The following is a 20,114-nucleotide window of genomic DNA, read 5'->3' on the forward strand; positions in this document are numbered from 1 at the left end:
ATTATTTTTATTTTTAAAATTTACAATAGAGATCTTAAATATCAAATATAATAATAATGATAGTATTAAATAAAAGGCTAGAGGTGTTTTTCATTTTTTTTTTAATTTTTTTTCTTTCATTATTCACCTGAATTTTGATGAAATAAATTTTTATTCTGGTAATTATTAAGCGTGACTATCGATGCACCTGTTGAAATAACTGCTCAATGACCCAGCCTCAAATCAAGGTGAAAAAAAACCATGGTTTTTTGTCAAAAAACATAATTTAATGATTTCTAAATTAAGAAATCTTTATAAGAAAATTAAAAATATAAAGAAATAAATTCTAAAAAAAAGTACTGACACAATTATTGGATTAAGTGAAATCATTGAAATTAATTGTCAAGATATTTAAACAAAAAAAATTCAATGATATTTAAATAACAAAAAAAAAAAAAAAAAATAATATGACTTTCGTTAATTTTTATTTTAAAAAATATATAAAACTATTATAAAATAATTTATATTGATGATAGACTTTACAACTTAACAAAATGACCAAATATTTTATATACATCAGATAATATATTTAATATTCAATATAATTTTTTACAATGATAATTTTTAACTGAAAGAATAAAAGAAGATTTGTGAAGGTAAGTTAATAAAAAAAAAAAAAAATGTAAAAAATACCAGGTGAAATGTCGTATAAGAAACCAACCAACCAACAGGATGTTTAAATAATATACATTTGTTATTTCTGTGATTACAGGTGATGGAAATGTTAGGACTATGCGCGCAATGTACTGTGCCGGAAGAATATGGACACAGGTCTTTCCTGCATGAATAAAATAATTATTAATACACAATTACTTTAATTTTCATTTATCTTGACAGGGTACATTTGACTCTACAAAATAATACCTCATAAAAAGTCTTAGGGTTATTCTTAAACTCCATGAAAGAAAAAACTATTTAAATCAAATTTATTCAACTAAAATTAATCATAATAATAATAAAATAATTTAGAAAATTTAATTAATGTTATATGCCTCAACAACAATATTATATTTAAAAAGGAAGTGAAAATAATAAAAATGTAAATACATTAAATTGACTTTTTTTATTTTGTGATGTAAAATAAAAAAATAAAAAAATTTGAATTTAAGGAGATTGAAAGGATTTCGAAAAGGGGTAAATAAAGAGAAGACAGGAAGGGGGTAAAAATCGGTGAATCAGGAATCATGGCTCGATGCACTCCCTATATCCCTATATGAAATTTTTATACACATCATGTACATCAAAATACTCACCAACGATTTTAACACTTTTTTTATTTATTTATTCTTCATGTATAGATAGATGTATAAACATTGATTTTGTATACAAATAATACTATAATGTACCTGTTGCTGTGTATATATTATCAAAAAAAAAGAAAAAAAAAAATATATATTTTACTCCCTTTTTTACATCACTATAACAATTACATTTGACACGAACACAAAACATTGTGTTAACATACCGTAACTCAATTCACTCTAATCACCTTATCATCTCAAATTATTTTGATTTTTATTTTCTTTTCAACTATTTTTTTTTTTTTTTTTTTTTGCTGCTGTCATTGTTTTAAAACAAGAGTATATACAATGTTTACATTAAAAACTTTTTATTTTTTTTTTTTACTTTATTATGGTAAAAGTTTAAATGACACACTTTCCCTTTGGACATTTAATTGAATGATATTCAAATGAAAGACATCAAAAAAAAAAAAAATTATAAATAATAATAAGGAAATAATTTTAAATAATAATTTTTCAATTCATCAATCATTTAACTTTTCTTTTTATAAATTTTCTATTTTTCATATTTATTTTATCAAGAGGGAGAATTGATATAAAAGTCAATTGAATATCAAATAATATTAACAATTGATTTTGTAAAATTCATAACGATGTACATCATGGATAAAAAAATTGTTTCATTTGGATTATTAATATTGTGTATTGAATTTGTAAATGCTGGACAGCAGTTTAGTTTTAGACCACGTGTTATTTTACCATCACAAAGTTTAAATACAACTGAAACAGGTAACAATTATTTATTAAATTTGAATACATTTTAATTAACAATTATTTAATTAATTTTTTTTTTTTGCAGCAAATGATATTGCTCTTAGAAATGTATTGATTGATTTAGCAACTGGTAATTTAAAAAACGAATCAACAGTACTTGTTGATTTAATTAAAAATGGTATTAGTGAATCAGCAATGTTATATCCAGAAAATACAATAGCTCGTTTACGTGCTGGTGCAAAAAAAGCACAGTATCTTGTGTCTGATGTCACTGCTGCATATACCCAAGCAATATTTAGAGCAAAATCATCAGCAGAAGCAAGAGGATTACTATCAAATTTTCAAAAAATAATTCAAATGGTTGTTGATTTTACAAAGACTGGAAAATATGCATCTAAATAAATATACATTTTCTTTTTGTATAAAATAAAAATATAAATAATAAATTTAAAAATAATTACTTATTGCATTATTATTTAGACAATTACATTTTTATTTTTATTGTTCATTTATTTATTTATATTTTTTAATTGAGGATTTGGTCATCCTGGAGTGTTGTTGTTAGATACTGAGAAAGGGGAATAACTTGCTGACGTATATTAGTCAGACAGACGATCTATTGTGCGGCAGTAGCCTGGGCTCATAATCTGGTGATGTTGGATCTCCAACCCGGAATGACCGGAACTGCGCCTATGCTTTCAGCGGAAACGCTTCTGCCACATGTAGTAATATAAATTATAATGCCCTTACGGTGGTTCTTTCTTTCTTGCTTATTTTTTTTTTTTTTTTAGAATGATTTTTTTTCTTTCTCTCATTTTTAGATTTTAAAAATTTGCATTTTAAAGAAAATAAATGGAGAATTGTTTTTCTGCTTATTTTCGTTTTGTTTTTAATTTTAAATTTATTTATGAAAAATAAAGGTGGCATCTGTCAAATATGTATAGCTATAAATTTTTTTAATTAAATATTTTTTTAAATATCATCAAGTTATTTTTAATATTATTATTTTTCAATTTTTTTGACAATGAAAATGTTTGTGAAAAGTGATACAACATTGGGGGCCATAAAAACAGTAGGATAATATAACACAATTGCATTTTGTTTCATTATTTATTTAACTTATTGTTGTTGGGTTTAAAAAAAAAAATAGTGGCTTTTTATTTTTCTATATATAATGTCTTCCGACTTTTATCATTTTTTTTTATTTTTTAAACTATTTTATTTACTGAAAAAAAACTGGAGAATAATAAACATCGCATGTAGTAAAGGTATGGCTACTGCCTCTTGGCTAGAAACACTACCCACCACCCAGTGAAACACAATGCAGCATTGTCCCGACAACTATTATTGTAAAAGATATGCTACCTAAACCTTCTGTTAAATCATATATCGAAATATGTATTCGATCGTGCGTTAAACATACACATCAAAAATCCAATATTATTTCTTTTCAATACACATACATAAATTTATAAAATATTACAATTTTTTTTTCTTTTCCATTAAAAATAATATTATATATATTTTTTTAATTTTATTACAATTGTTTAGCTTAACAAAAAAACAATGCAAAAATTCAAATCAGGTGGTGACAGCGTGATGTTGATATGGTGATAAACTTCATAAAGAAAAAAAAATCTTATGAGTATATAATTTTTATTCTTTTTTAAATATTAAAAAAAAATTTTATAAAAAAATTAAACACGGAAGTAAATACGTTTTTTTTTAAATTCTATCTTTATAATAATCTCTGATTTAAAAAAGGTAAATGTAATATAAAATTTGAAAAATCTTCAACACAAAAAAGTACATATCTCTAATTTAAAATAATAATAATATAATAAGATGTTTTAATTACAATCATAAGATTCAATTCTTTTTATTTTATATCGTGTGTTTCTATAATTTTGTTTTGTTTTATTTTTTTATATATATATATTTTTTAATAACGGTAATGAGTGCAATTATCGTGTGCGCGGACAAGCAGAGTGTGACGAGTTGTTACATTACGGAGGTGCGGGATAGGTAGCGCGTGGCAATATACCACCCCCCTGCTAGAATATATTCTTTTTCTTAAAAAATATTATTATAATATTATTCAAAATTTATCATACAAATATAAGCTGATATTTTATCTGACCTGATGCAAATTAAAGTCGAAGAAAAAATATAATTTTCAACGTTAAATTGGATTATCAATTTACGAAATAATTCATCAGGTTTAAATAATTTATTTATATAAAAAAAAAAAAAAAAAAAATGTTTATATAAATAAAAAGCGGCGAAACAAAAGAGAAGGGAATTAGTCTTTATCATAAAGAGTTCGAAGCCCGAGCTGACCATACATATATTTTTTTTTCTTCATTTTCATATATAAAAAAATTTTTTATTTTTTTCTTTTCTCACTCACTCTTTAAGGACTCTCCCCCGGAAGACTATTTGATACCCTGCGGAGGATTTGCGGGTCAGAGACTTTCAGGCAGATTCACTGTATATATGTACAAGACATTATTATAACTAGATTCGTGCAAAAAAAAATTATTTAAAAAAAATGAAATTAGCTCGTGGCCATTAATACTTCATAGCAATTTTTTAAATACATAAAATGCATACTGATTAGCTGATTTTTTTTTTGAATCTATTATATAATTAATATGTCTTTTATCTAATGATCTCTACGAAATTTAATTTTTTTTTTTTTTCTATCTTACTCTTTGTAAACTTAATAATTTTATAATTTTTAGAGGAAATATTTTGCAATATATTTCGAATAAAATTGAAGAATCATTTTTTGTTTTATTTTGCTTCCAGATTATGCTTCTGATTATTGCAAAAGTGTTGTTATACTTATGTGATCCCTTCCCAAATATATAGTGTATATGAAAAATAAAAAATTATTAAATAATATGAAGAGCATTGATTTCGTTGTTAGGGTTGATCAGACACAGCAGCCGACAGTCGATGAGCAACCTCATCAATCCAAAATCACTGAAGCCACAAAATTCGATGAGCAGGTGCTGGTGCGATGATCGTGACGATGATATACCTAAATAAAATAAAATTAATTTTATTTTTTTATTATTATAAAACAATAAATAAAATGAATTTTTTCAATTTATTCAAAATAACCATGAAAATCAAATAGAAATTAAAATTAGAAAAAAAATATTTGATTGTCATGGCTTTTTTTTTCTAAAAAAAAAAAGTAAAATAATATTGATGATATGTTTTAGAAAATAATGATGATGAAAAAGGAAGTATTAATTTGCAATAATAAATAATAATATTTTAAATTACCCCATACTTTTATATAACTTTCCTCGACATCCAGAGTGAAATTTTGACTATAGACAAAAAAATTATTTAAACAATACTTGTCAATGTCTTCAGTCTTGATGATTTAAATTGAAAATAATTTATAAAAAATTTTAGTTTTTTAAATTAATATAAATAAGTTGGAGGGCATGGTCGGCGTCGATGTGTTAATAATGAGAAACGTAGTATAGAGCAAAAGAGTATGAGTGAAGTAGCCTCACTTATGGTCCGATGGTGCCCGAGGAGCATAACAACTCGCGGAGCATAACGCCACGAGCCATCATATCCTCCTTCCAGAAAGGTCTCCGCACGAGCTGCGCTAAAATCATCCCTACTTTTACCTCATCATCTACATCATCATCATCATCATCAACATTTTTTTCTATCTTTCTATATATATTTTTTTTTTCATTTGCGTGATGTAGGTATATACCACCGTCAAGTATATTGAACTATAAACCCCCGCGTATATTTTCTTCTCCATATTTATTCCTCCTTCTCCTTCTCCGTGTTTTCCTCCACCTCTCTTGTTATTTTTCTCCGTTTTTTCACCATAAAAATACCTTGCAGCTCCGCATCCCGTTCATTGCAACAAATACATTATTATGTGAATGTCAGTATGTATATATACGATGGTATTGTTTGTACATATATATACACTTGTAGCTCATTACATGGTGAATGTATATATGTATATATAAAACTTGGTGTACCTACTTCCGCGAACTAGATCACTGTCTAGATATAAGGTAGCGCGCGTCTGCCATTGCAGCAAGTGGTCATTGTCCACTCTTATATTCTCATACAAGTAATTTATTGTGGCTCTTTTCTGTTCTTTTTTTCATTTTCAGCAAAGGGGATGCTTTTCCTTCATTTTCCTTCATTAATTTTGGGCTTATCTCAATGTACTGCTATTTTAAATAAAATTTTATATTAATATTAAATTTCATTCAAAATAGCAGTATTGAAATGAGCCCAAAATACATGCATAGATAAATATTTCGACAGAAATAAAAAAATTGTAACGAAATTTTAATTGATGAAATTTAATAAATACTTTAAATAGAAAAACAAAGGAATAATTCAGCCCAACGACAAATTCAATATCTATAATATTGTAGTCATTTAAAAATTAAACTATCATCTTTTATTTTTCATGAAAAATCCACCCTCTTAAAATATCAATCCAAAATCTTTCAGTATATTATAACAATAAAATCAAAAAAAAAAAAAAAATATATAGTTGACAAGTAACATGACAAGATAGCTGAATATTTTTTAAAACTTCCGTTTTATTTTCTTATTTTTATTATTTCTTAACTTTTTTTGACGGATTAAAAACGTTATAGACTCATCCCCCACCTTCATATATTTACTCGTCAAATTGGAAAAAGGATCGTCAGGGCGGCACCTGACCGGAAAGCGTCACAGTCGACGAATTCAGCATCGTTCTTTCCTCTTCTTATAAATTTTTTTTATTTATTTTTTTCTCTTTACTATTTATACCTTTATTTATATATTTTTTTTTTTCCACCTCAACTTCAATCTTCTGCTTCCTTTTATTCGCGATTATATGACTATATATAGATAAATATATTTATTAAGGGTTGTGCACTGTATGCGATTTACTTGAATGCCAAGTATACGCGTGCTAAACTGCAATATAAATACAAATGAAAAAGTTAATGCATAATACAACAATAGCTATTAAAATAATTAAAAAAAAAAAATTTTAATGAATAAATTTAAGACAATTATTAACTCTAATAATCATCATAATAATTTGATATTAATTTGCCTGTTTTATAGATTACATACATCACCATTGCTTCTGAAAATATTTTTGGCTATATCAATTTAATTTAGAGCAACATCTTTTGCTATCATAATTTTTGTTTTTAATAGTTCAATGTCCCAAATAATATATAAAAAAAAATATATATATTATATCTATTAGTCAATCGTAATTGCATTTTGTATTAATTTAATATTTTATAAACTATTATTTTATTTGCTATAAATTCTAACAAACCACAGTAAAAAAAAATATGAAAATTAAAAAAAAATCTATGGATCTTCTAAAGCTAACAATATATTGTATTTTTTATTTTATTTTATCAAAACAATGTGTGTTTTAATTTGTATTAAACAAATATAATAATCGTTTAAATATAAAAAATATAAAAAAAAAAGTTTACCTTTAATAGCAGGATGTTACAGTAACTCATGTCCGGTACATAAGTATCTGATTTCATAAATGAAAGTGTCTTCATTCATAGATACATATTTCCATACAATTGATATATATATATATGTAAGATACCGCGATTATGTAGAGTCAACTCGTTGCTTTTCATATACATAGCACCATTATATACAAATATATTTGTATCATGATGAAATTTTCATCCAACTTTATAAATAAAAAAAATTATTCATATTTGATTTTTTTTTTTTGCATATCTTTAAGCACAATGATACAAACATTGTAAAAATAATTTTTTATTAGAAAAAACATTATATATTTATAATGAAAATTATATTTAAAATGAAGATTATTATATTTTTATTTTTTTAAAACTCAGGAAAATTTGTTGCTCATGAATATGTACACAATGACCCTCCGGAAAAATGAATATGTAGTTAGCTTCTTGTAATAAATAATATTGTTTTTTTAAATTAATCATTAGTTTTTTTTGTTTTAATAATCAAAGTTTATTCAGAGAAAAAAAGAAAGAGAGAAAAGCTGAGTCTGCAGTATGATGGAAAATCTTTTCTGCAGAAAAGCTCTGTTGTATAAAGAAAAAAAGGATATTTTCTACCCTTTACTGTGAATTTTATGTTTAAATATTTATTTATTTATTTTATATATATGTAGTTTACCTGGAGGAAACGGAACATTAAATCGAGTCCGACAAGGGCGGGGTGTTTCAGTGGGTGCGTCCGAGATTTCCTGTGTACTGAGGGGGCATCCTCTGGTCTCATTGCCCAGAAGGAATCGTTTCCTATACATACAAAAATATAAAAATACAATCATATTTTTAAAAACATCAAAAACATATATAAAAAAAATAATTTTTTTAAATATTAAATAAAATATAACATATACATGATATGATTCCATTCACTCCCGCAAAGTTCAGCAGGAAATGATGAGTCTTTTTTTTTTATATATTTTTTTTTAAAAGTAATTCAACGCAATTATAAAATTTCATTCAAAAATCAAGCGTATACATCATCAGTTTGTTGAAAAATAAAATTTAAAAAATCATCTATTTTAAAACAATAAATAAACATCACAAAAATAATTATTTTTTTTTATTTTTATAATAAATATAATTAGTGCAATCATTAATTCAAATTTATTCAAATTATTTTTTTTTTTCTCTTCAATCTTATAATAACTTTAATGCTGTAGTTTTTTTTTCTCTTTCAAATTTATTTTTTTTGTATTTATTATTCATTAATTTATTTATTTTTTATTTTAATTCTTATCTTTTTTATTTCTTTTCTTTTCTTCCTAACAATTTTTATTTAATCTAGGTCCATGTTTATATAAAAAAAATATATATAAATATTTCATGATTCGCGAAAGGTAATATAGAAAAGGCAACTTGTGCATTAAAGAGCAATTAGCCGCGGCTCACGAGCACACTGATGCCCGGAAGCGATAGAATATAAGCGCGTGCCATCCTTACCTGACTTACTTTACCTCATTTACCTGTCTTTTACCCAGCCCTAACGTGCAATTCAACACATATGCATATAAACATGCTGTTGCAAAATTACTTACACGAAACAATTCACAAAAGAGAGCTAAAACAAAGACAGAAAGAGAAAAAAATAAAATATATAATATTAAAAATATTACAATATTTTTATTTTAATATTATACATAAATAAAATATATTATTTTTCATTAAATTTTAATAATAATAATAATAATTATTGTTAATAAAAAAATATATTTATTTTTTATTGCTTAAATAAATTACTTGTCGAATAATAATTATTATCGTTCATGTTTCGATAGGGCTCATTTATTCAATTCATAATTCAACAACTATTCGTAATGAATTTTTATATAATTTAATATATTAATTAATTTATACACATATTAAATTATTACAAATTAATAAATAAAAAATTTATATTACAGTTGTTAATTTTAATTTAACACTTTGAAAGTATCACTTGATAATATTTTATTGATAAATTTTTTATATTTTTCATAAGTTATTAATTTTCTTCATAAAAAAAAAAAAAGAAAGCAATATTAAAGGAATTTAAATTTTATAATTTATTTATAACTATATGAAAAGTTTTGAAATGTTTACTTTTTTTCCGTATTTTAATGATTTACAACTTCCAAGTTTAAATAAGTAGAGCAACTGTAATGAGCAAACTTTTTTTCTTCATTAAAAATAGTAATAATATATGATGAAAAAAAATAATAATAATAATAAAAATAGTGATAAATTTTTGAAGCTAGTTTAATAGAAAAATATATAGATGATTTAAATAAAAACTTAAAAAATGACCATGAAATAGATAAAAATGTTCTTTGTCTTGTAAATATCTTGTTTGAGCATTGTTTGAAGAGTAAAAATCGAAAAAATATAAAATAACATTATTTTATTTATTTTTTGTTACTTAAAGTATTGAAAGAACATTCCATGTAAGCCGCGCATCGTTGAGAAATAATACAGAGCACACGCGATCGGCAGTTGAAGAATAAAAGGTAAGTATCTAAACTACCCAACAAAATACCATAAAAATAAAACTGATTCACAACAGCACTGATCGATTTGTGGTGATTTTATAACTTCACTTTGTCTATTTCACATTACCACTTTAGTGAACTGACGAGTAACCTCGTTCAAACGAGCCGCGATACACTTTATATCTGGCTATATTAATCCAAAAAAAAAAAAAAAATGTATATAAAAATTTTTAAAGACAAAAATAATAAAATTTCAACATACTTAAACTCAACTGTCTTGTTCAATTTTACGATGTTACAGCTCAATTCGAAAATTTTCTTTGTGTCTACCCTTCAAAATGCCATAAATATTGATATAAAAATATACACACCAATTTATCGACCAATAAATATCCTATATATCTAGAATAATGTAATAAAAATATTTTTTTTAAATAAATATAATTTTTAAATTAATCAGTGAAAAAAAATAATCAAATAATTAAATTATTTTAAAAAATGTTTATTCATGTTTTACCTTTTTTTCTTTATTTTTTTTTTTCTTGTACTTTTAATAATTTTTCAGCACTCTAGTTCATACAAAACTTAAAACAGATGAATAAGCGTCTAAATATATTTTTAAAAAAGTCATAATTAGTCAAAACTTATAAATTAAATTAATCATAGAAAAAAAAAATACTTTAATATTAAAATATTCTTATAAAAAAAAAAGCCTAAACACATAATTTATATTTAAAAAAAAAAAATATCTAAATAATATTTTTGTTATATTTTTTTTTTTTATCGTTAAAGTTATAAATAAATCAAGTATGTAATTAGTAAAAAAAGAAATTGATTTAATTACATACGTTTGTTATATTTTCCTTAGCAAATGAAGACAAGTTAATGTTTGATTGTTAAAATTAAATAAGTACATTTGATGCTGTTGGTTCATTTTGATTTGTTCCAAATGATTCAGCAGCAAGTGCTAATACTTCTTCACAAACACGTTTATAAACCCATGCATCACCTTTTAAACGTTTTCTTCTGATACCAACAATTGGTGTATCATCAGAAATACCTTCTAAAAGACATACTTCCAATTGAAATGAACATACTTTTCTTGTTGTTGTTGGCTTACCACCATTTTTAGAATTTTCAATATCAATTGAATCTGTTTCTCCCTGTAGAGTATAATTTTTTTGTGAACATGTTATTCCTTTTTTTTGCAATGCACGACGTAATTGTAATAATACAATTTTTGGATTACTTGATGATGTTGATGATACATTGCATAAACCTTTTGATGATAATATTTGTGGTTGATCACCAACAATATCACTTGCATTAAAACGACGTTTTGGTGTTAAAACACATCTAACTTTATTCAATCCACGTTCAAGGCCCATCATCATTTTTTTAGCACTTCCAGGTGTTGATGAACTACGAGTATCCCTTGTAAATAAATTAAAATTAGTATTTTATTTTTTCAAATAAATTGTATCATTAATATTTCAATTTATTTTCTCACTTTATTGACTGCTTTGCTGGTGTTGTTGGTGTTAATATCATTTTTGAATCAATTAATTTTTTTGTTGGCACTAAAATATTAAACATATAAATTAATTACACCAGATATAAATGATTATAACTTAATATTCAAGAAAGTATAATGATTTAAAAAAAAAAAAAAAGTAAATAAAAAAATTTCTTGTTTTTTGTTTTATTTTTCCCGAAACTAATTACATGCCACGAGAAAACATGTTACAATTGCTATTTAACTGGACACGCAGTATATATTTTTACATCAAAATAAAAAAAAAATAAAAAAAAAGTTTCTAACAAGATAGTATTACAAGTTAAATACTAATTAAGAAATAAGACGTTAATAAGACTAACTGTAAGTTTAATTGAGTTTTTATATTATCATTATAACTCACCAGGTGAAGATACATCGTCAATGTCTTTACTACGTAAACGTTTACGTCCAGGTATTGTTGGTTCAACAAAACTTTTACCAATTATTTCTGTAAAAAATAATCAACAATTAAAAATATATATTTAAAATAAACAAAATTTAAATTTTTAAATTACCTGGTTCTGGTACTGTTGATACTGATTCATTATTTTCATCACATATTGGATTTTTTCTAAATATTTTACTTCGTGGTGACATGGTAATTTTAGTCATAATATTATTTGTCATACAGTCATAATAATTAAAATTAAATTTAGCATAATTAGTTGATTTTAATAATTGTCCTTTTAATTTTTTATCAAGTAATAAAAGATATGTTGCTGTTCTATAATCAGTTCTTGAACTTTTATTTAATATACTCCATATATCAAATACATCATCACCACAAATACTATTCATGATTTTTAATACATCATCATCTCTTTCAAAATTTGATTTTTTATGTATTTTAATTGAATTCATATAACCAGATAATACCCATGGATGATTACATAATTCATTAATTGTTATACGATTTTTAGGATCAGTTTGTAACATTGCACGTATTAATTTTTTACTTGAATTTGTTAACCAATTTGGTTCTTCATAATTACCAGATAATATTTTTTTATATAAATTTTCAATTGATGAATCATCAAATGGTAAATAACCACATAATAATGCATATAATAATACACCCATACTCCATATATCAACTTCAGCACCAAGATATTTTTTACCAAGTATTAATTCTGGTGCTGCATATGTTGGTGAACCACATGATGTATATAAATGTGATTGCATACCACCTTTTGGCTTTGCACATAAACCAAAATCAATTAATTTTAAATTTTCATTTTTATCAAGTAACACATTTTCTGGTTTTAAATCACGATGTGCATAACCATATGAATGTAAATATGCAACTGCTGATACTATTTGACGAAAAAATTTACGTGATTCAGCTTCTGATAAACGTTTTTTTTCAACGATGTGATCAAATAATTCACCACCAGAACAATATTCCATTACCATAAAATAATGTGTATCAGTTTCAATGATTTGATAGAGACGACATATATGTTGATGTTGAAGTGTTTTTAATGCTTCAACTTCTAATTTAACACGAGGTAAATCATCACCAAGTGCTGCTTTTTCCATTATTTTAATGGCAACTTTTTCACCAGTCAATATATGTGTTGATAATTTTACCTAAATAAAACAAATCATTCATTATAGTAAAACAATCATTATTTGTTTTTATTTTTTTATTGACAATACTTGTTTATGACATTACCTTTGCAAAGCCACCACAACCAATTGTCTTCTCCAACTCATAAAATCCCTTCAATGCTGCGTATCTTGACATTTTTATTCTATTTTATTATCACATATAATTTTGTTGAAGTTAATTACAATATACACTTGATAATTTTAAAACACAAAACATTTATCTGTAAATAGATAATTACATTTTTTTTTTTTATATTTTTCCCTACAACAACAACAACAACACCAACACTTTTGTCCAAGCCGACATGTTGGATTTGTTGATTTTTGAATAAACTTTTTATAACGTAAACAATTTCATTTTAACCAATCATAAATTTATAATTTTCAATTGACCAATCATTTTTTTTATTATAAATAATACGACATCTAAAGAATATTTTGATAACTTTTATTGGCAGCACTATTCGTGTTGTAAATTTCAACTAATTCTTAACAATTATTTTGTAAACAATTTTATATTTGAGGTTGTGTACACTTTACATATGTTAAAACGTCAATATATAAATAAAACTGTTTATATTTTAATCTCAATAAATAAATAAATAAAAACATCAACAAAAATGCCTACAAGTGATAAAAGAAAGCGAGATGATGTTCTTGCACTTGTTCCAGCATCGAAAAGAACAAAAAATGAAGTTGCTGTTTCTAGTAATCGTGATAAAGCTGTTATTCAAAGTGTAAGTTGAATTTTTATCAACAACAACAACAATAATATTTTTATCATTTAATTAAATTATATTTTATGATTACCAGGGTCCACCAAGAACATCATCATTGATGTCACCAATTATGCTCCTTGAAGGACATGGTGGAGATATATTTTCACTTGAATTTCATCCAGATGGACAGTACTTGGCATCAACTGGTTTTGACAGACAAATTTGTAAGATAAAATAATATAGCTTTATGTTAATAATTGACATTAATTGTTTATTTATTTATTTTTCAGTTATTTGGAATGTCTATGGTGAATGTGAAAACATTGGTGTTATGTCTGGTCACAGTGGTGCAATTTTAGATATGCATTTTAGTGCAGATGGTAGTAATTTATATACAGCAAGTACTGATATGACACTTGGTCTTTGGGATTTTATTGCTGGTGTTAGAATAAAAAAATTAAAAGGACATACTGGATTTGTTAATTCTGTTGGTAGTGCTAGACGTGGATTAGTACAACTTTGTTCTGGTAGTGATGATAGCACAATTAAAATTTGGGATCCAAGAAAACGTGGACAGTGTTATACACTTGATAACACTTATCAAGTAATAATTAATCATTTACTTAAAAAAATAATTAATTAACTTTACTTTAGTTTTGAATATTATTAATTAATTTTTATTTTTTACAAGGTTACATCTGTTACATTCAATGACACAGCAGAACAAGTAATATCTGGTGGTATTGACAATGATATCAAAGTCTGGGACTTAAGAAAAAATTCAGTACTTTATAAATTAAAAGGACACACTGATACAATAACTGGATTGAGTCTCAGCCCAGATGGTTCATATGTGTTATCAAATTCAATGGACAATTCATTGAGAATTTGGGATGTTAGACCTTTTGCACCTTTTGAAAGATGTGTTAAAATATTTTCTGGTCACCAGCATAATTTTGAAAAGGTACAAATTTATTTAATAATTAAATAATTATCTGATGAATGGTTGTACTTATTGTTTTTATTATATTTTTTTTTATTGAAGAATCTTTTGCGATGTGCCTGGTCACCTGATGGTAGCAAAGTTTCTTGTGGATCTGCTGATCGTTATCACTATATTTGGGATACGACATCAAGGAGGATTCTATACAAATTACCTGGACATAATGGATCAGTTAATGATGTAGATTTTCATCCCAAAGAACCAATTGGTAAGGCTCTAAGTTTATTTAAATCATCATTAGTAAATTTGAATAATCTATTAATCATTTTATTTATTTAAATTGTTTCAGTTTGCTCTGGATCAAGTGATAAGCAAGTTTTTATTGGTGAAATTGAAGAATAAAAAATAGCTACTAAAAGAAAATATTGTAAATTTGTTTGTTTTTTTTTTTTTTTTTCAACAAAAGACAGAAAAAAAATATCATTTTAACACACTTAATAAAATAATTATAAACAGATAATAATGCTAATTTATTTTTATATAATCCACTTGATCATTCAGATATATTTATTTTGAAAATTAATTTTGCTGCTAGAGATGATGGGTGATGGTACATAAAGGGCTTTGCTGTGAGTGGAGAAATGTGTGAAAAAATTTCTCCGAGTTTTCTCCGAAATTGCTGACGAGGGAAAATTCCTCCGAGTTATGAAAAACCTTTTTCATTCCAAACGTATAAATTATGTAGATTTTTTAAAATTAAATTTTCATTTATATTGAATTAAATACTTTTATTTATATTTATTTTATTATAAATATTATAAATGAAATACAAAAAATCAAAGAAAATACTTTTCATAGAATGCATATATATTTTTTTGTACATATAATTAAATGGAAAATAAAAAATCAAAGAAGTTTATTTTCCATTTATATATATTAAATTTATTTAAATTTAATATACTCATTTCTAGAAAAATTAAGTAGATCATCTTGCATCATTCATTATTAATTATTTAATAATGATGCACATTTCATCCCTGAGCACTAGTTGATATAGCTCTGAATTTATTTAACACGGTTTACTAAAATTACATCTAGTAAATAAATAATTAACACGGGTTTATTTATTTCCTACATGTAATTTTAATAAACAGTGTTAAATATCATAATTAAATAATTTTGATAAATGTTAAATTTCAAATTAATTTCATTAAATGTACATTCAAAAAATTAATAATAATAATAATATTTATTATCGATATTTCGATTCATTTCGATTCATCTGTTGGTCACCGTGTTGATGACGTCATATCAACCTCAAACCTTGAGATTACATTTTATATATTTTTTTTTTTTGTTAAAACATTGCAACAAATACGCAACATATTTTTTTTTTATTTAATATAAGTATTTATTTATTGTAAATATAAGTTATATACATAAAAAGGGATTGTCTTTTTAATCTCAAAGTATTAAATTAAATTAATTTCTAGTCTTCAAGTGAGTTAATTGTTTATAATTTACCATATTTTATTTGCCTAGTATAACCTAGGATTAAACGATTTTTTGTTATTATATTAATTATATTAATTATCAATTTCAGTTTATATCGTTTATATTGAATATAAATTTTCAATAACAATGGCATCACCTTGGGCAAAAATTAAACCAGTTGACGATGGAGCTGTAAGTTTACAACAGATTGCTGCTGAAGAAATTATCAAGAATCTTCAAGAAAAGTACAGTTAGAAATTATTTATTAAATTAATTAGATAAAACAGTTTATCAATGTTAATTTATATTTTTTAATTCCAGAGAATTTCGTAAATATGAAAAGCCTATTGAGCCTGAAATAATTCAGGACATTACTGAAATTCCAGAGGAATTAATTTGTGAATTGGAGGGCACAAATGATGATGCAGCTATTGCACAATTATTGCAAAAGCAATTTAATCAAGAGTATGATTTAATGTTGAAAAAAACTGAAGAAAAATACAATGGTCGATCAAAAGGTAGTTTTATTTTACTATTACAAAATTTCTTTGATAATAAAAATTGTGTTTATTTTATTTTCAGTTGGAATATCTCTTTTGAATTATCGACAATGTCCAAGTTTAGATCCAGAGGATGAAAAATCATCAGCTGATGATGACAGTCGTGACCTAGATAGATTTGTTGTAAGTTAAAAAAATAAAACAATCAATAAATCATTCAATTTAATAATTAAATTTTTGTTTTGTTTATCAGAGTGTTGAAAAGGAGTATGCTTCAATACCAAGATGTGGTTACAAAAAGACAAATGAAGGATCTGAAATTGTAACAAAACATGACATGTTAATGTCATCAAGAATAAATGCATGTCGTGTACTTGAATTTCCACCAGGTATATCAACTGGTGATACTGCTGGTTTTGATGTCAAATTAAATAACCAAGTGTTCAATGGTCTTCGCAATCATAGCTATGCTCATTGTTCTCGTGAAAAAGCCAAGACCAGACCACATCCAAAAACATCTCCATAAAAAAAAAAAAAAAAACTAAAAAAAACTTGTTCATCAATATATTTATCATTTATATATTTATTTTAAATTATTTCAGCTGGACAATGATTAATAAATTAAAATGACTATAAAGAAAATTATTGTAGAAAATATAATTTGTATTGATACATCAGGTTTTGGAAGAATTATTATTATTAAATATGTTTTTCAAAAACAACAAAAATCAAAATTAAATCTTCCTCGGCGAAAAAAAATTACTTTTCTTTTTTTTTTAATTATAAAGTTGTCCTTATTTACATTCTGAAAGTTCAATTGACGGTGGTTTAATGGGAATTTTTCCAAGAATAAATTGTTCTGCCATGAACATTTGTTTTTCATCATCAGTGAGTTCAGAGTCATCAGTATATATTTTTTTATCTCTAGCTAATCCAGCTGACATTCCACCAAATGTTGTGCCAGAAGCAGTAACACCAAGAACAGCTGACATTTGTTGAGCATTTTGAGCAAATGGATTACTGATTGATGATGTTGATGTTGTAGAAGCAAATGGTGTACTTGGTGTACTAGCATAAGCTGGTGCATTTCCATAGCCTTGATTTGATGAAACACTTGTAAATACACTTGTTCCAAATCCAGAATTAACATCAACACTTTGATTGCCAAAATTATTATTACCAAAAGTAGAAGTTGAATTAATTGATCCACCAAATGGACTAGAATTTGTCATTGTTGATGATACAGCATTACCAAATGGTGATGTTGTATTTTGTCCATTATTTTGAAATAAATTTTGTTGTTGTGGTGTTGTTGCAAGTGCAGCAAAACTATTTGTATTACCAGCTGATCCACCAAATGTATTTGATGTTGTTGTGCTTGATCCAAAAACACTATTTGTCATATTGAATGCTGGCTGTGCACCAAAGCCTTGATTTTGTTGTGCTGATGAAAATGTAGTTGAATTACTAAATACTGGCGCACCACCAAATGCCGATCCTGATGATACTGGCTTTTGTTGACTAAATATTGATGATGAATTTGATAATGCTGGCTGTGATGAGCCAAATATTGATCCAGCTGATTGTGTTGGTGTTATTGTTGTTGCACCACCATATAAAGTACCAGTTGCTGATGGCACACCACCAAATGGTGATGTTGTTGTTTGTGTATTTGAAAATATATTTTGTTGTGGAGTTTGTGCTGTACTACCAAATGCACTGGGCTGTCCAAATACAGATGTACCAGTTGTACTACCACTAACAACACCACTTGTACTACCACCAAATATTGATGAAGAAGATTGTGGATTTGATGAAGTAAATCCTGGCATATTTTGATTACCACCAAATACTGAATTTGTCGAATTTACTGCACCACCAAATATTGAATTTGTTGATGGTGATTGAGTAGAAAAAACTGGAGCTCCACCAAATGATGGCTGTCCACCAAAAACAGATGGTGTATTAGTTGTCATTCCACGACTAAATATTCCTGATGCTGTTGTTGTTGATGATGATGCTGGTGTACCAAAATTACTTCCTGTTGTAGCACCAAATGGACTAGTAGCTGTTGCTGATGTAAATGATTTATTTGAAAATCCAGTTTCTCTATTATTTTTGTGTATTTTATCCTATTTTATAAAAAATACAAAATGAGTATTTAAAAAAATGTCTTTATACAAAATATAATTAAATTATTAACTTACCAACATTACAAGAAGTTCATTTGATGGATTTTTTAAAAATTCTCTTTTTCTACTCATTTCTTGACATAATTGTTGAAATTGAAGTTTCTAAATATTAAAAGAAAAAAGATACGATAGTAGTAGTAATTAAACAATATGATTTTATTGAATAATTATTTTATTATTAAGATATTAAGATACTAACTGTTTGATCAACAGTACCAGACTTTTGAGCCTGATACATTTCCCATCTAACTTCTTCAGGTGATACATCATTCATATCTGGAATACAAGCATGATCTTTTGTTGGACTAAAACATGACAAGGGCCATTGTCCACCACGTTCAGCTAAAAGCATTTCTTCTCCAACAATTGCCCTGTATATTTCAAAACAAAACAACCAAACAAATAAATTCAGGAACAATTTTAGTTAAATATAAATTTATTTTTTTATAAAATAAATATACTCACAGTGTTTTGGTTCCTTGGCCACCTGGTAAAATCATTTTGATGATTATTAAAAAATTATTTATTATTAATTAATAGTTCATTTAATATTTAGACATAATATTTATAATTTTTTTTAATATTAAATGATAAACTTACTTGAGTGTTCATTTTTACATGCATTGCCAAATCGACAATTACCAGACAAATAATACTGGCACAAAACCATTGTTTATATTATTTTCTAATTATACTAATTTTATGCTTTAGCTAGTAAATATTTACAAAAATGATAATGTGTCAAACGAAATAAATAATAATTTTCTCTCTCTTTCTAAACTCTGTCTTCTTTACCGACTAGAATTTTTTTTTTTTGTTTTTGTTTGCTCGGTTTAAATTTTTTTCCTCATGTCATCCTTAAAAAACCCAGTAATGAAAATCATAATATATATTGTAATTAATTTATTTATATTTATATTGTTTTATTATAATTATTATTATTTATTTTATCAGTTTTATTTTAAATGGCCCCAGGCTTTTACGCCACCACTTATTCTGGGTCAA

At 25.2% G+C, this 20,114-nt stretch overlaps 5 protein-coding genes across 9 annotated transcripts; 3 read left to right on the forward strand and 2 right to left on the reverse strand.

The window, feature by feature from the left end:
- The first annotated feature begins 1,924 nt into the window (after positions 1 to 1,924).
- On the forward strand, positions 1,925 to 2,456 carry LOC122854001. Its single transcript, XM_044154413.1, has 2 exons — positions 1,925 to 2,069; positions 2,140 to 2,456. The coding sequence occupies exons 1-2, from the start codon at positions 1,934 to 1,936 to the stop codon at positions 2,454 to 2,456; spliced, it is 453 nt and encodes a 150-aa protein (XP_044010348.1). The 5' UTR covers positions 1,925 to 1,933.
- Positions 2,457 to 9,866: 7,410 nt separating this feature from the next.
- Positions 9,867 to 13,667, reverse strand: LOC122855371 (maternal embryonic leucine zipper kinase-like). Of its 4 annotated transcripts, none has more exons than XR_006374067.1 (8): positions 13,326 to 13,667; positions 12,166 to 13,240; positions 12,012 to 12,098; positions 11,603 to 11,672; positions 10,941 to 11,526; positions 10,610 to 10,698; positions 10,355 to 10,494; positions 9,867 to 10,279 (listed from the first exon to the last, which is right to left on the reverse strand). XR_006374067.1 is itself a non-coding variant. In XM_044156672.1 (5 exons), exons 1-5 carry the CDS (start codon positions 13,395 to 13,397, stop codon positions 10,995 to 10,997), a joined length of 1,836 nt encoding a protein of 611 aa, XP_044012607.1. In that variant the 5' UTR covers positions 13,398 to 13,667; the 3' UTR covers positions 10,875 to 10,994. The 4 variants fall into 4 exon arrangements, 1 of the variants encoding a protein (XP_044012607.1); XR_006374068.1 differs by having other exon boundaries at positions 9,867 to 10,494; positions 10,941 to 11,255; positions 11,342 to 11,526; positions 13,326 to 13,666; XR_006374066.1 differs by having other exon boundaries at positions 9,867 to 10,494.
- A 100-nt stretch (positions 13,668 to 13,767) lies between these two features.
- LOC122855372 (U5 small nuclear ribonucleoprotein 40 kDa protein) lies at positions 13,768 to 15,438 on the forward strand. Its single transcript, XM_044156673.1, has 6 exons — positions 13,768 to 13,998; positions 14,075 to 14,204; positions 14,271 to 14,584; positions 14,672 to 14,944; positions 15,026 to 15,191; positions 15,273 to 15,438. The coding sequence occupies exons 1-6, from the start codon at positions 13,882 to 13,884 to the stop codon at positions 15,323 to 15,325; spliced, it is 1,053 nt and encodes a 350-aa protein (XP_044012608.1). The 5' UTR covers positions 13,768 to 13,881; the 3' UTR covers positions 15,326 to 15,438.
- An 827-nt stretch (positions 15,439 to 16,265) lies between these two features.
- On the forward strand, positions 16,266 to 17,656 carry LOC122855374 (serine/threonine-protein kinase RIO3-like). Of its 2 annotated transcripts, XM_044156675.1 has the most exons (5): positions 16,266 to 16,423; positions 16,527 to 16,662; positions 16,739 to 16,935; positions 17,000 to 17,100; positions 17,171 to 17,656. In XM_044156675.1, exons 2-5 carry the CDS (start codon positions 16,565 to 16,567, stop codon positions 17,441 to 17,443), a joined length of 669 nt encoding a protein of 222 aa, XP_044012610.1. In that variant the 5' UTR covers positions 16,266 to 16,423; positions 16,527 to 16,564; the 3' UTR covers positions 17,444 to 17,656. The 2 variants fall into 2 exon arrangements, with proteins under 2 accessions (XP_044012610.1, XP_044012611.1); XM_044156676.1 differs by lacking the exon at positions 16,266 to 16,423 and having other exon boundaries at positions 16,510 to 16,662; positions 17,171 to 17,639.
- Positions 17,631 to 19,890, reverse strand: LOC122855373 (nucleoporin NUP42-like). The gene is made up of 5 exons (XM_044156674.1): positions 19,710 to 19,890; positions 19,575 to 19,596; positions 19,309 to 19,480; positions 19,125 to 19,211; positions 17,631 to 19,049 (listed from the first exon to the last, which is right to left on the reverse strand). Exons 1-5 carry the CDS (start codon positions 19,777 to 19,779, stop codon positions 17,712 to 17,714), a joined length of 1,689 nt encoding a protein of 562 aa, XP_044012609.1. The 5' UTR covers positions 19,780 to 19,890; the 3' UTR covers positions 17,631 to 17,711.
- Between the last annotated feature and the right edge of the window lie 224 nt (positions 19,891 to 20,114).

This window comes from Aphidius gifuensis, linkage group LG4 (genome assembly GCF_014905175.1).
Source record: "Aphidius gifuensis isolate YNYX2018 linkage group LG4, ASM1490517v1, whole genome shotgun sequence".
Lineage (NCBI taxonomy): Eukaryota > Metazoa > Arthropoda > Insecta > Hymenoptera > Braconidae > Aphidius > Aphidius gifuensis.

What these genes read in the sequence shown, in the direction of transcription:
- LOC122854001 (XM_044154413.1), top strand. Translation starts at nt 1,934, where the DNA reads ATGTACATCATGGATAAAAAAATTGTTTCATTTGGATTATTAATATTG. An exon ending in TTTAAATACAACTGAAACAG is followed by an intron (nt 2,070 to 2,139) that starts GTAACAATTATT and finishes TTTTTTTTGCAG; the next exon opens with CAAATGATATTGCTCTTAGA.
- LOC122855371 (XM_044156672.1), bottom strand. Translation starts at nt 13,397, where the DNA reads ATGTCAAGATACGCAGCATTGAAGGGATTTTATGAGTTGGAGAAGACA. An exon ending in ATCAACAGTACCAGAACCAG is followed by an intron (nt 12,099 to 12,165) that starts GTAATTTAAAAA and finishes TATTTTTTACAG; the next exon opens with AAATAATTGGTAAAAGTTTT. An exon ending in CCAGCAAAGCAGTCAATAAA is followed by an intron (nt 11,527 to 11,602) that starts GTGAGAAAATAA and finishes TTTATTTACAAG; the next exon opens with GGATACTCGTAGTTCATCAA.
- LOC122855372 (XM_044156673.1), top strand. Translation starts at nt 13,882, where the DNA reads ATGCCTACAAGTGATAAAAGAAAGCGAGATGATGTTCTTGCACTTGTT. An exon ending in ATAAAGCTGTTATTCAAAGT is followed by an intron (nt 13,999 to 14,074) that starts GTAAGTTGAATT and finishes TATGATTACCAG; the next exon opens with GGTCCACCAAGAACATCATC. An exon ending in ACCAGCATAATTTTGAAAAG is followed by an intron (nt 14,945 to 15,025) that starts GTACAAATTTAT and finishes TTTTTATTGAAG; the next exon opens with AATCTTTTGCGATGTGCCTG.
- LOC122855374 (XM_044156675.1), top strand. Translation starts at nt 16,565, where the DNA reads ATGGCATCACCTTGGGCAAAAATTAAACCAGTTGACGATGGAGCTGTA. An exon ending in ATCAAGAATCTTCAAGAAAA is followed by an intron (nt 16,663 to 16,738) that starts GTACAGTTAGAA and finishes TTTTAATTCCAG; the next exon opens with AGAATTTCGTAAATATGAAA. An exon ending in ATACAATGGTCGATCAAAAG is followed by an intron (nt 16,936 to 16,999) that starts GTAGTTTTATTT and finishes TTTTATTTTCAG; the next exon opens with TTGGAATATCTCTTTTGAAT.
- LOC122855373 (XM_044156674.1), bottom strand. Translation starts at nt 19,779, where the DNA reads ATGGTTTTGTGCCAGTATTATTTGTCTGGTAATTGTCGATTTGGCAAT. An exon ending in CTGGTACTGTTGATCAAACA is followed by an intron (nt 19,212 to 19,308) that starts GTTAGTATCTTA and finishes TTTAATATTTAG; the next exon opens with AAACTTCAATTTCAACAATT. An exon ending in ATGAACTTCTTGTAATGTTG is followed by an intron (nt 19,050 to 19,124) that starts GTAAGTTAATAA and finishes TTTATAAAATAG; the next exon opens with GATAAAATACACAAAAATAA.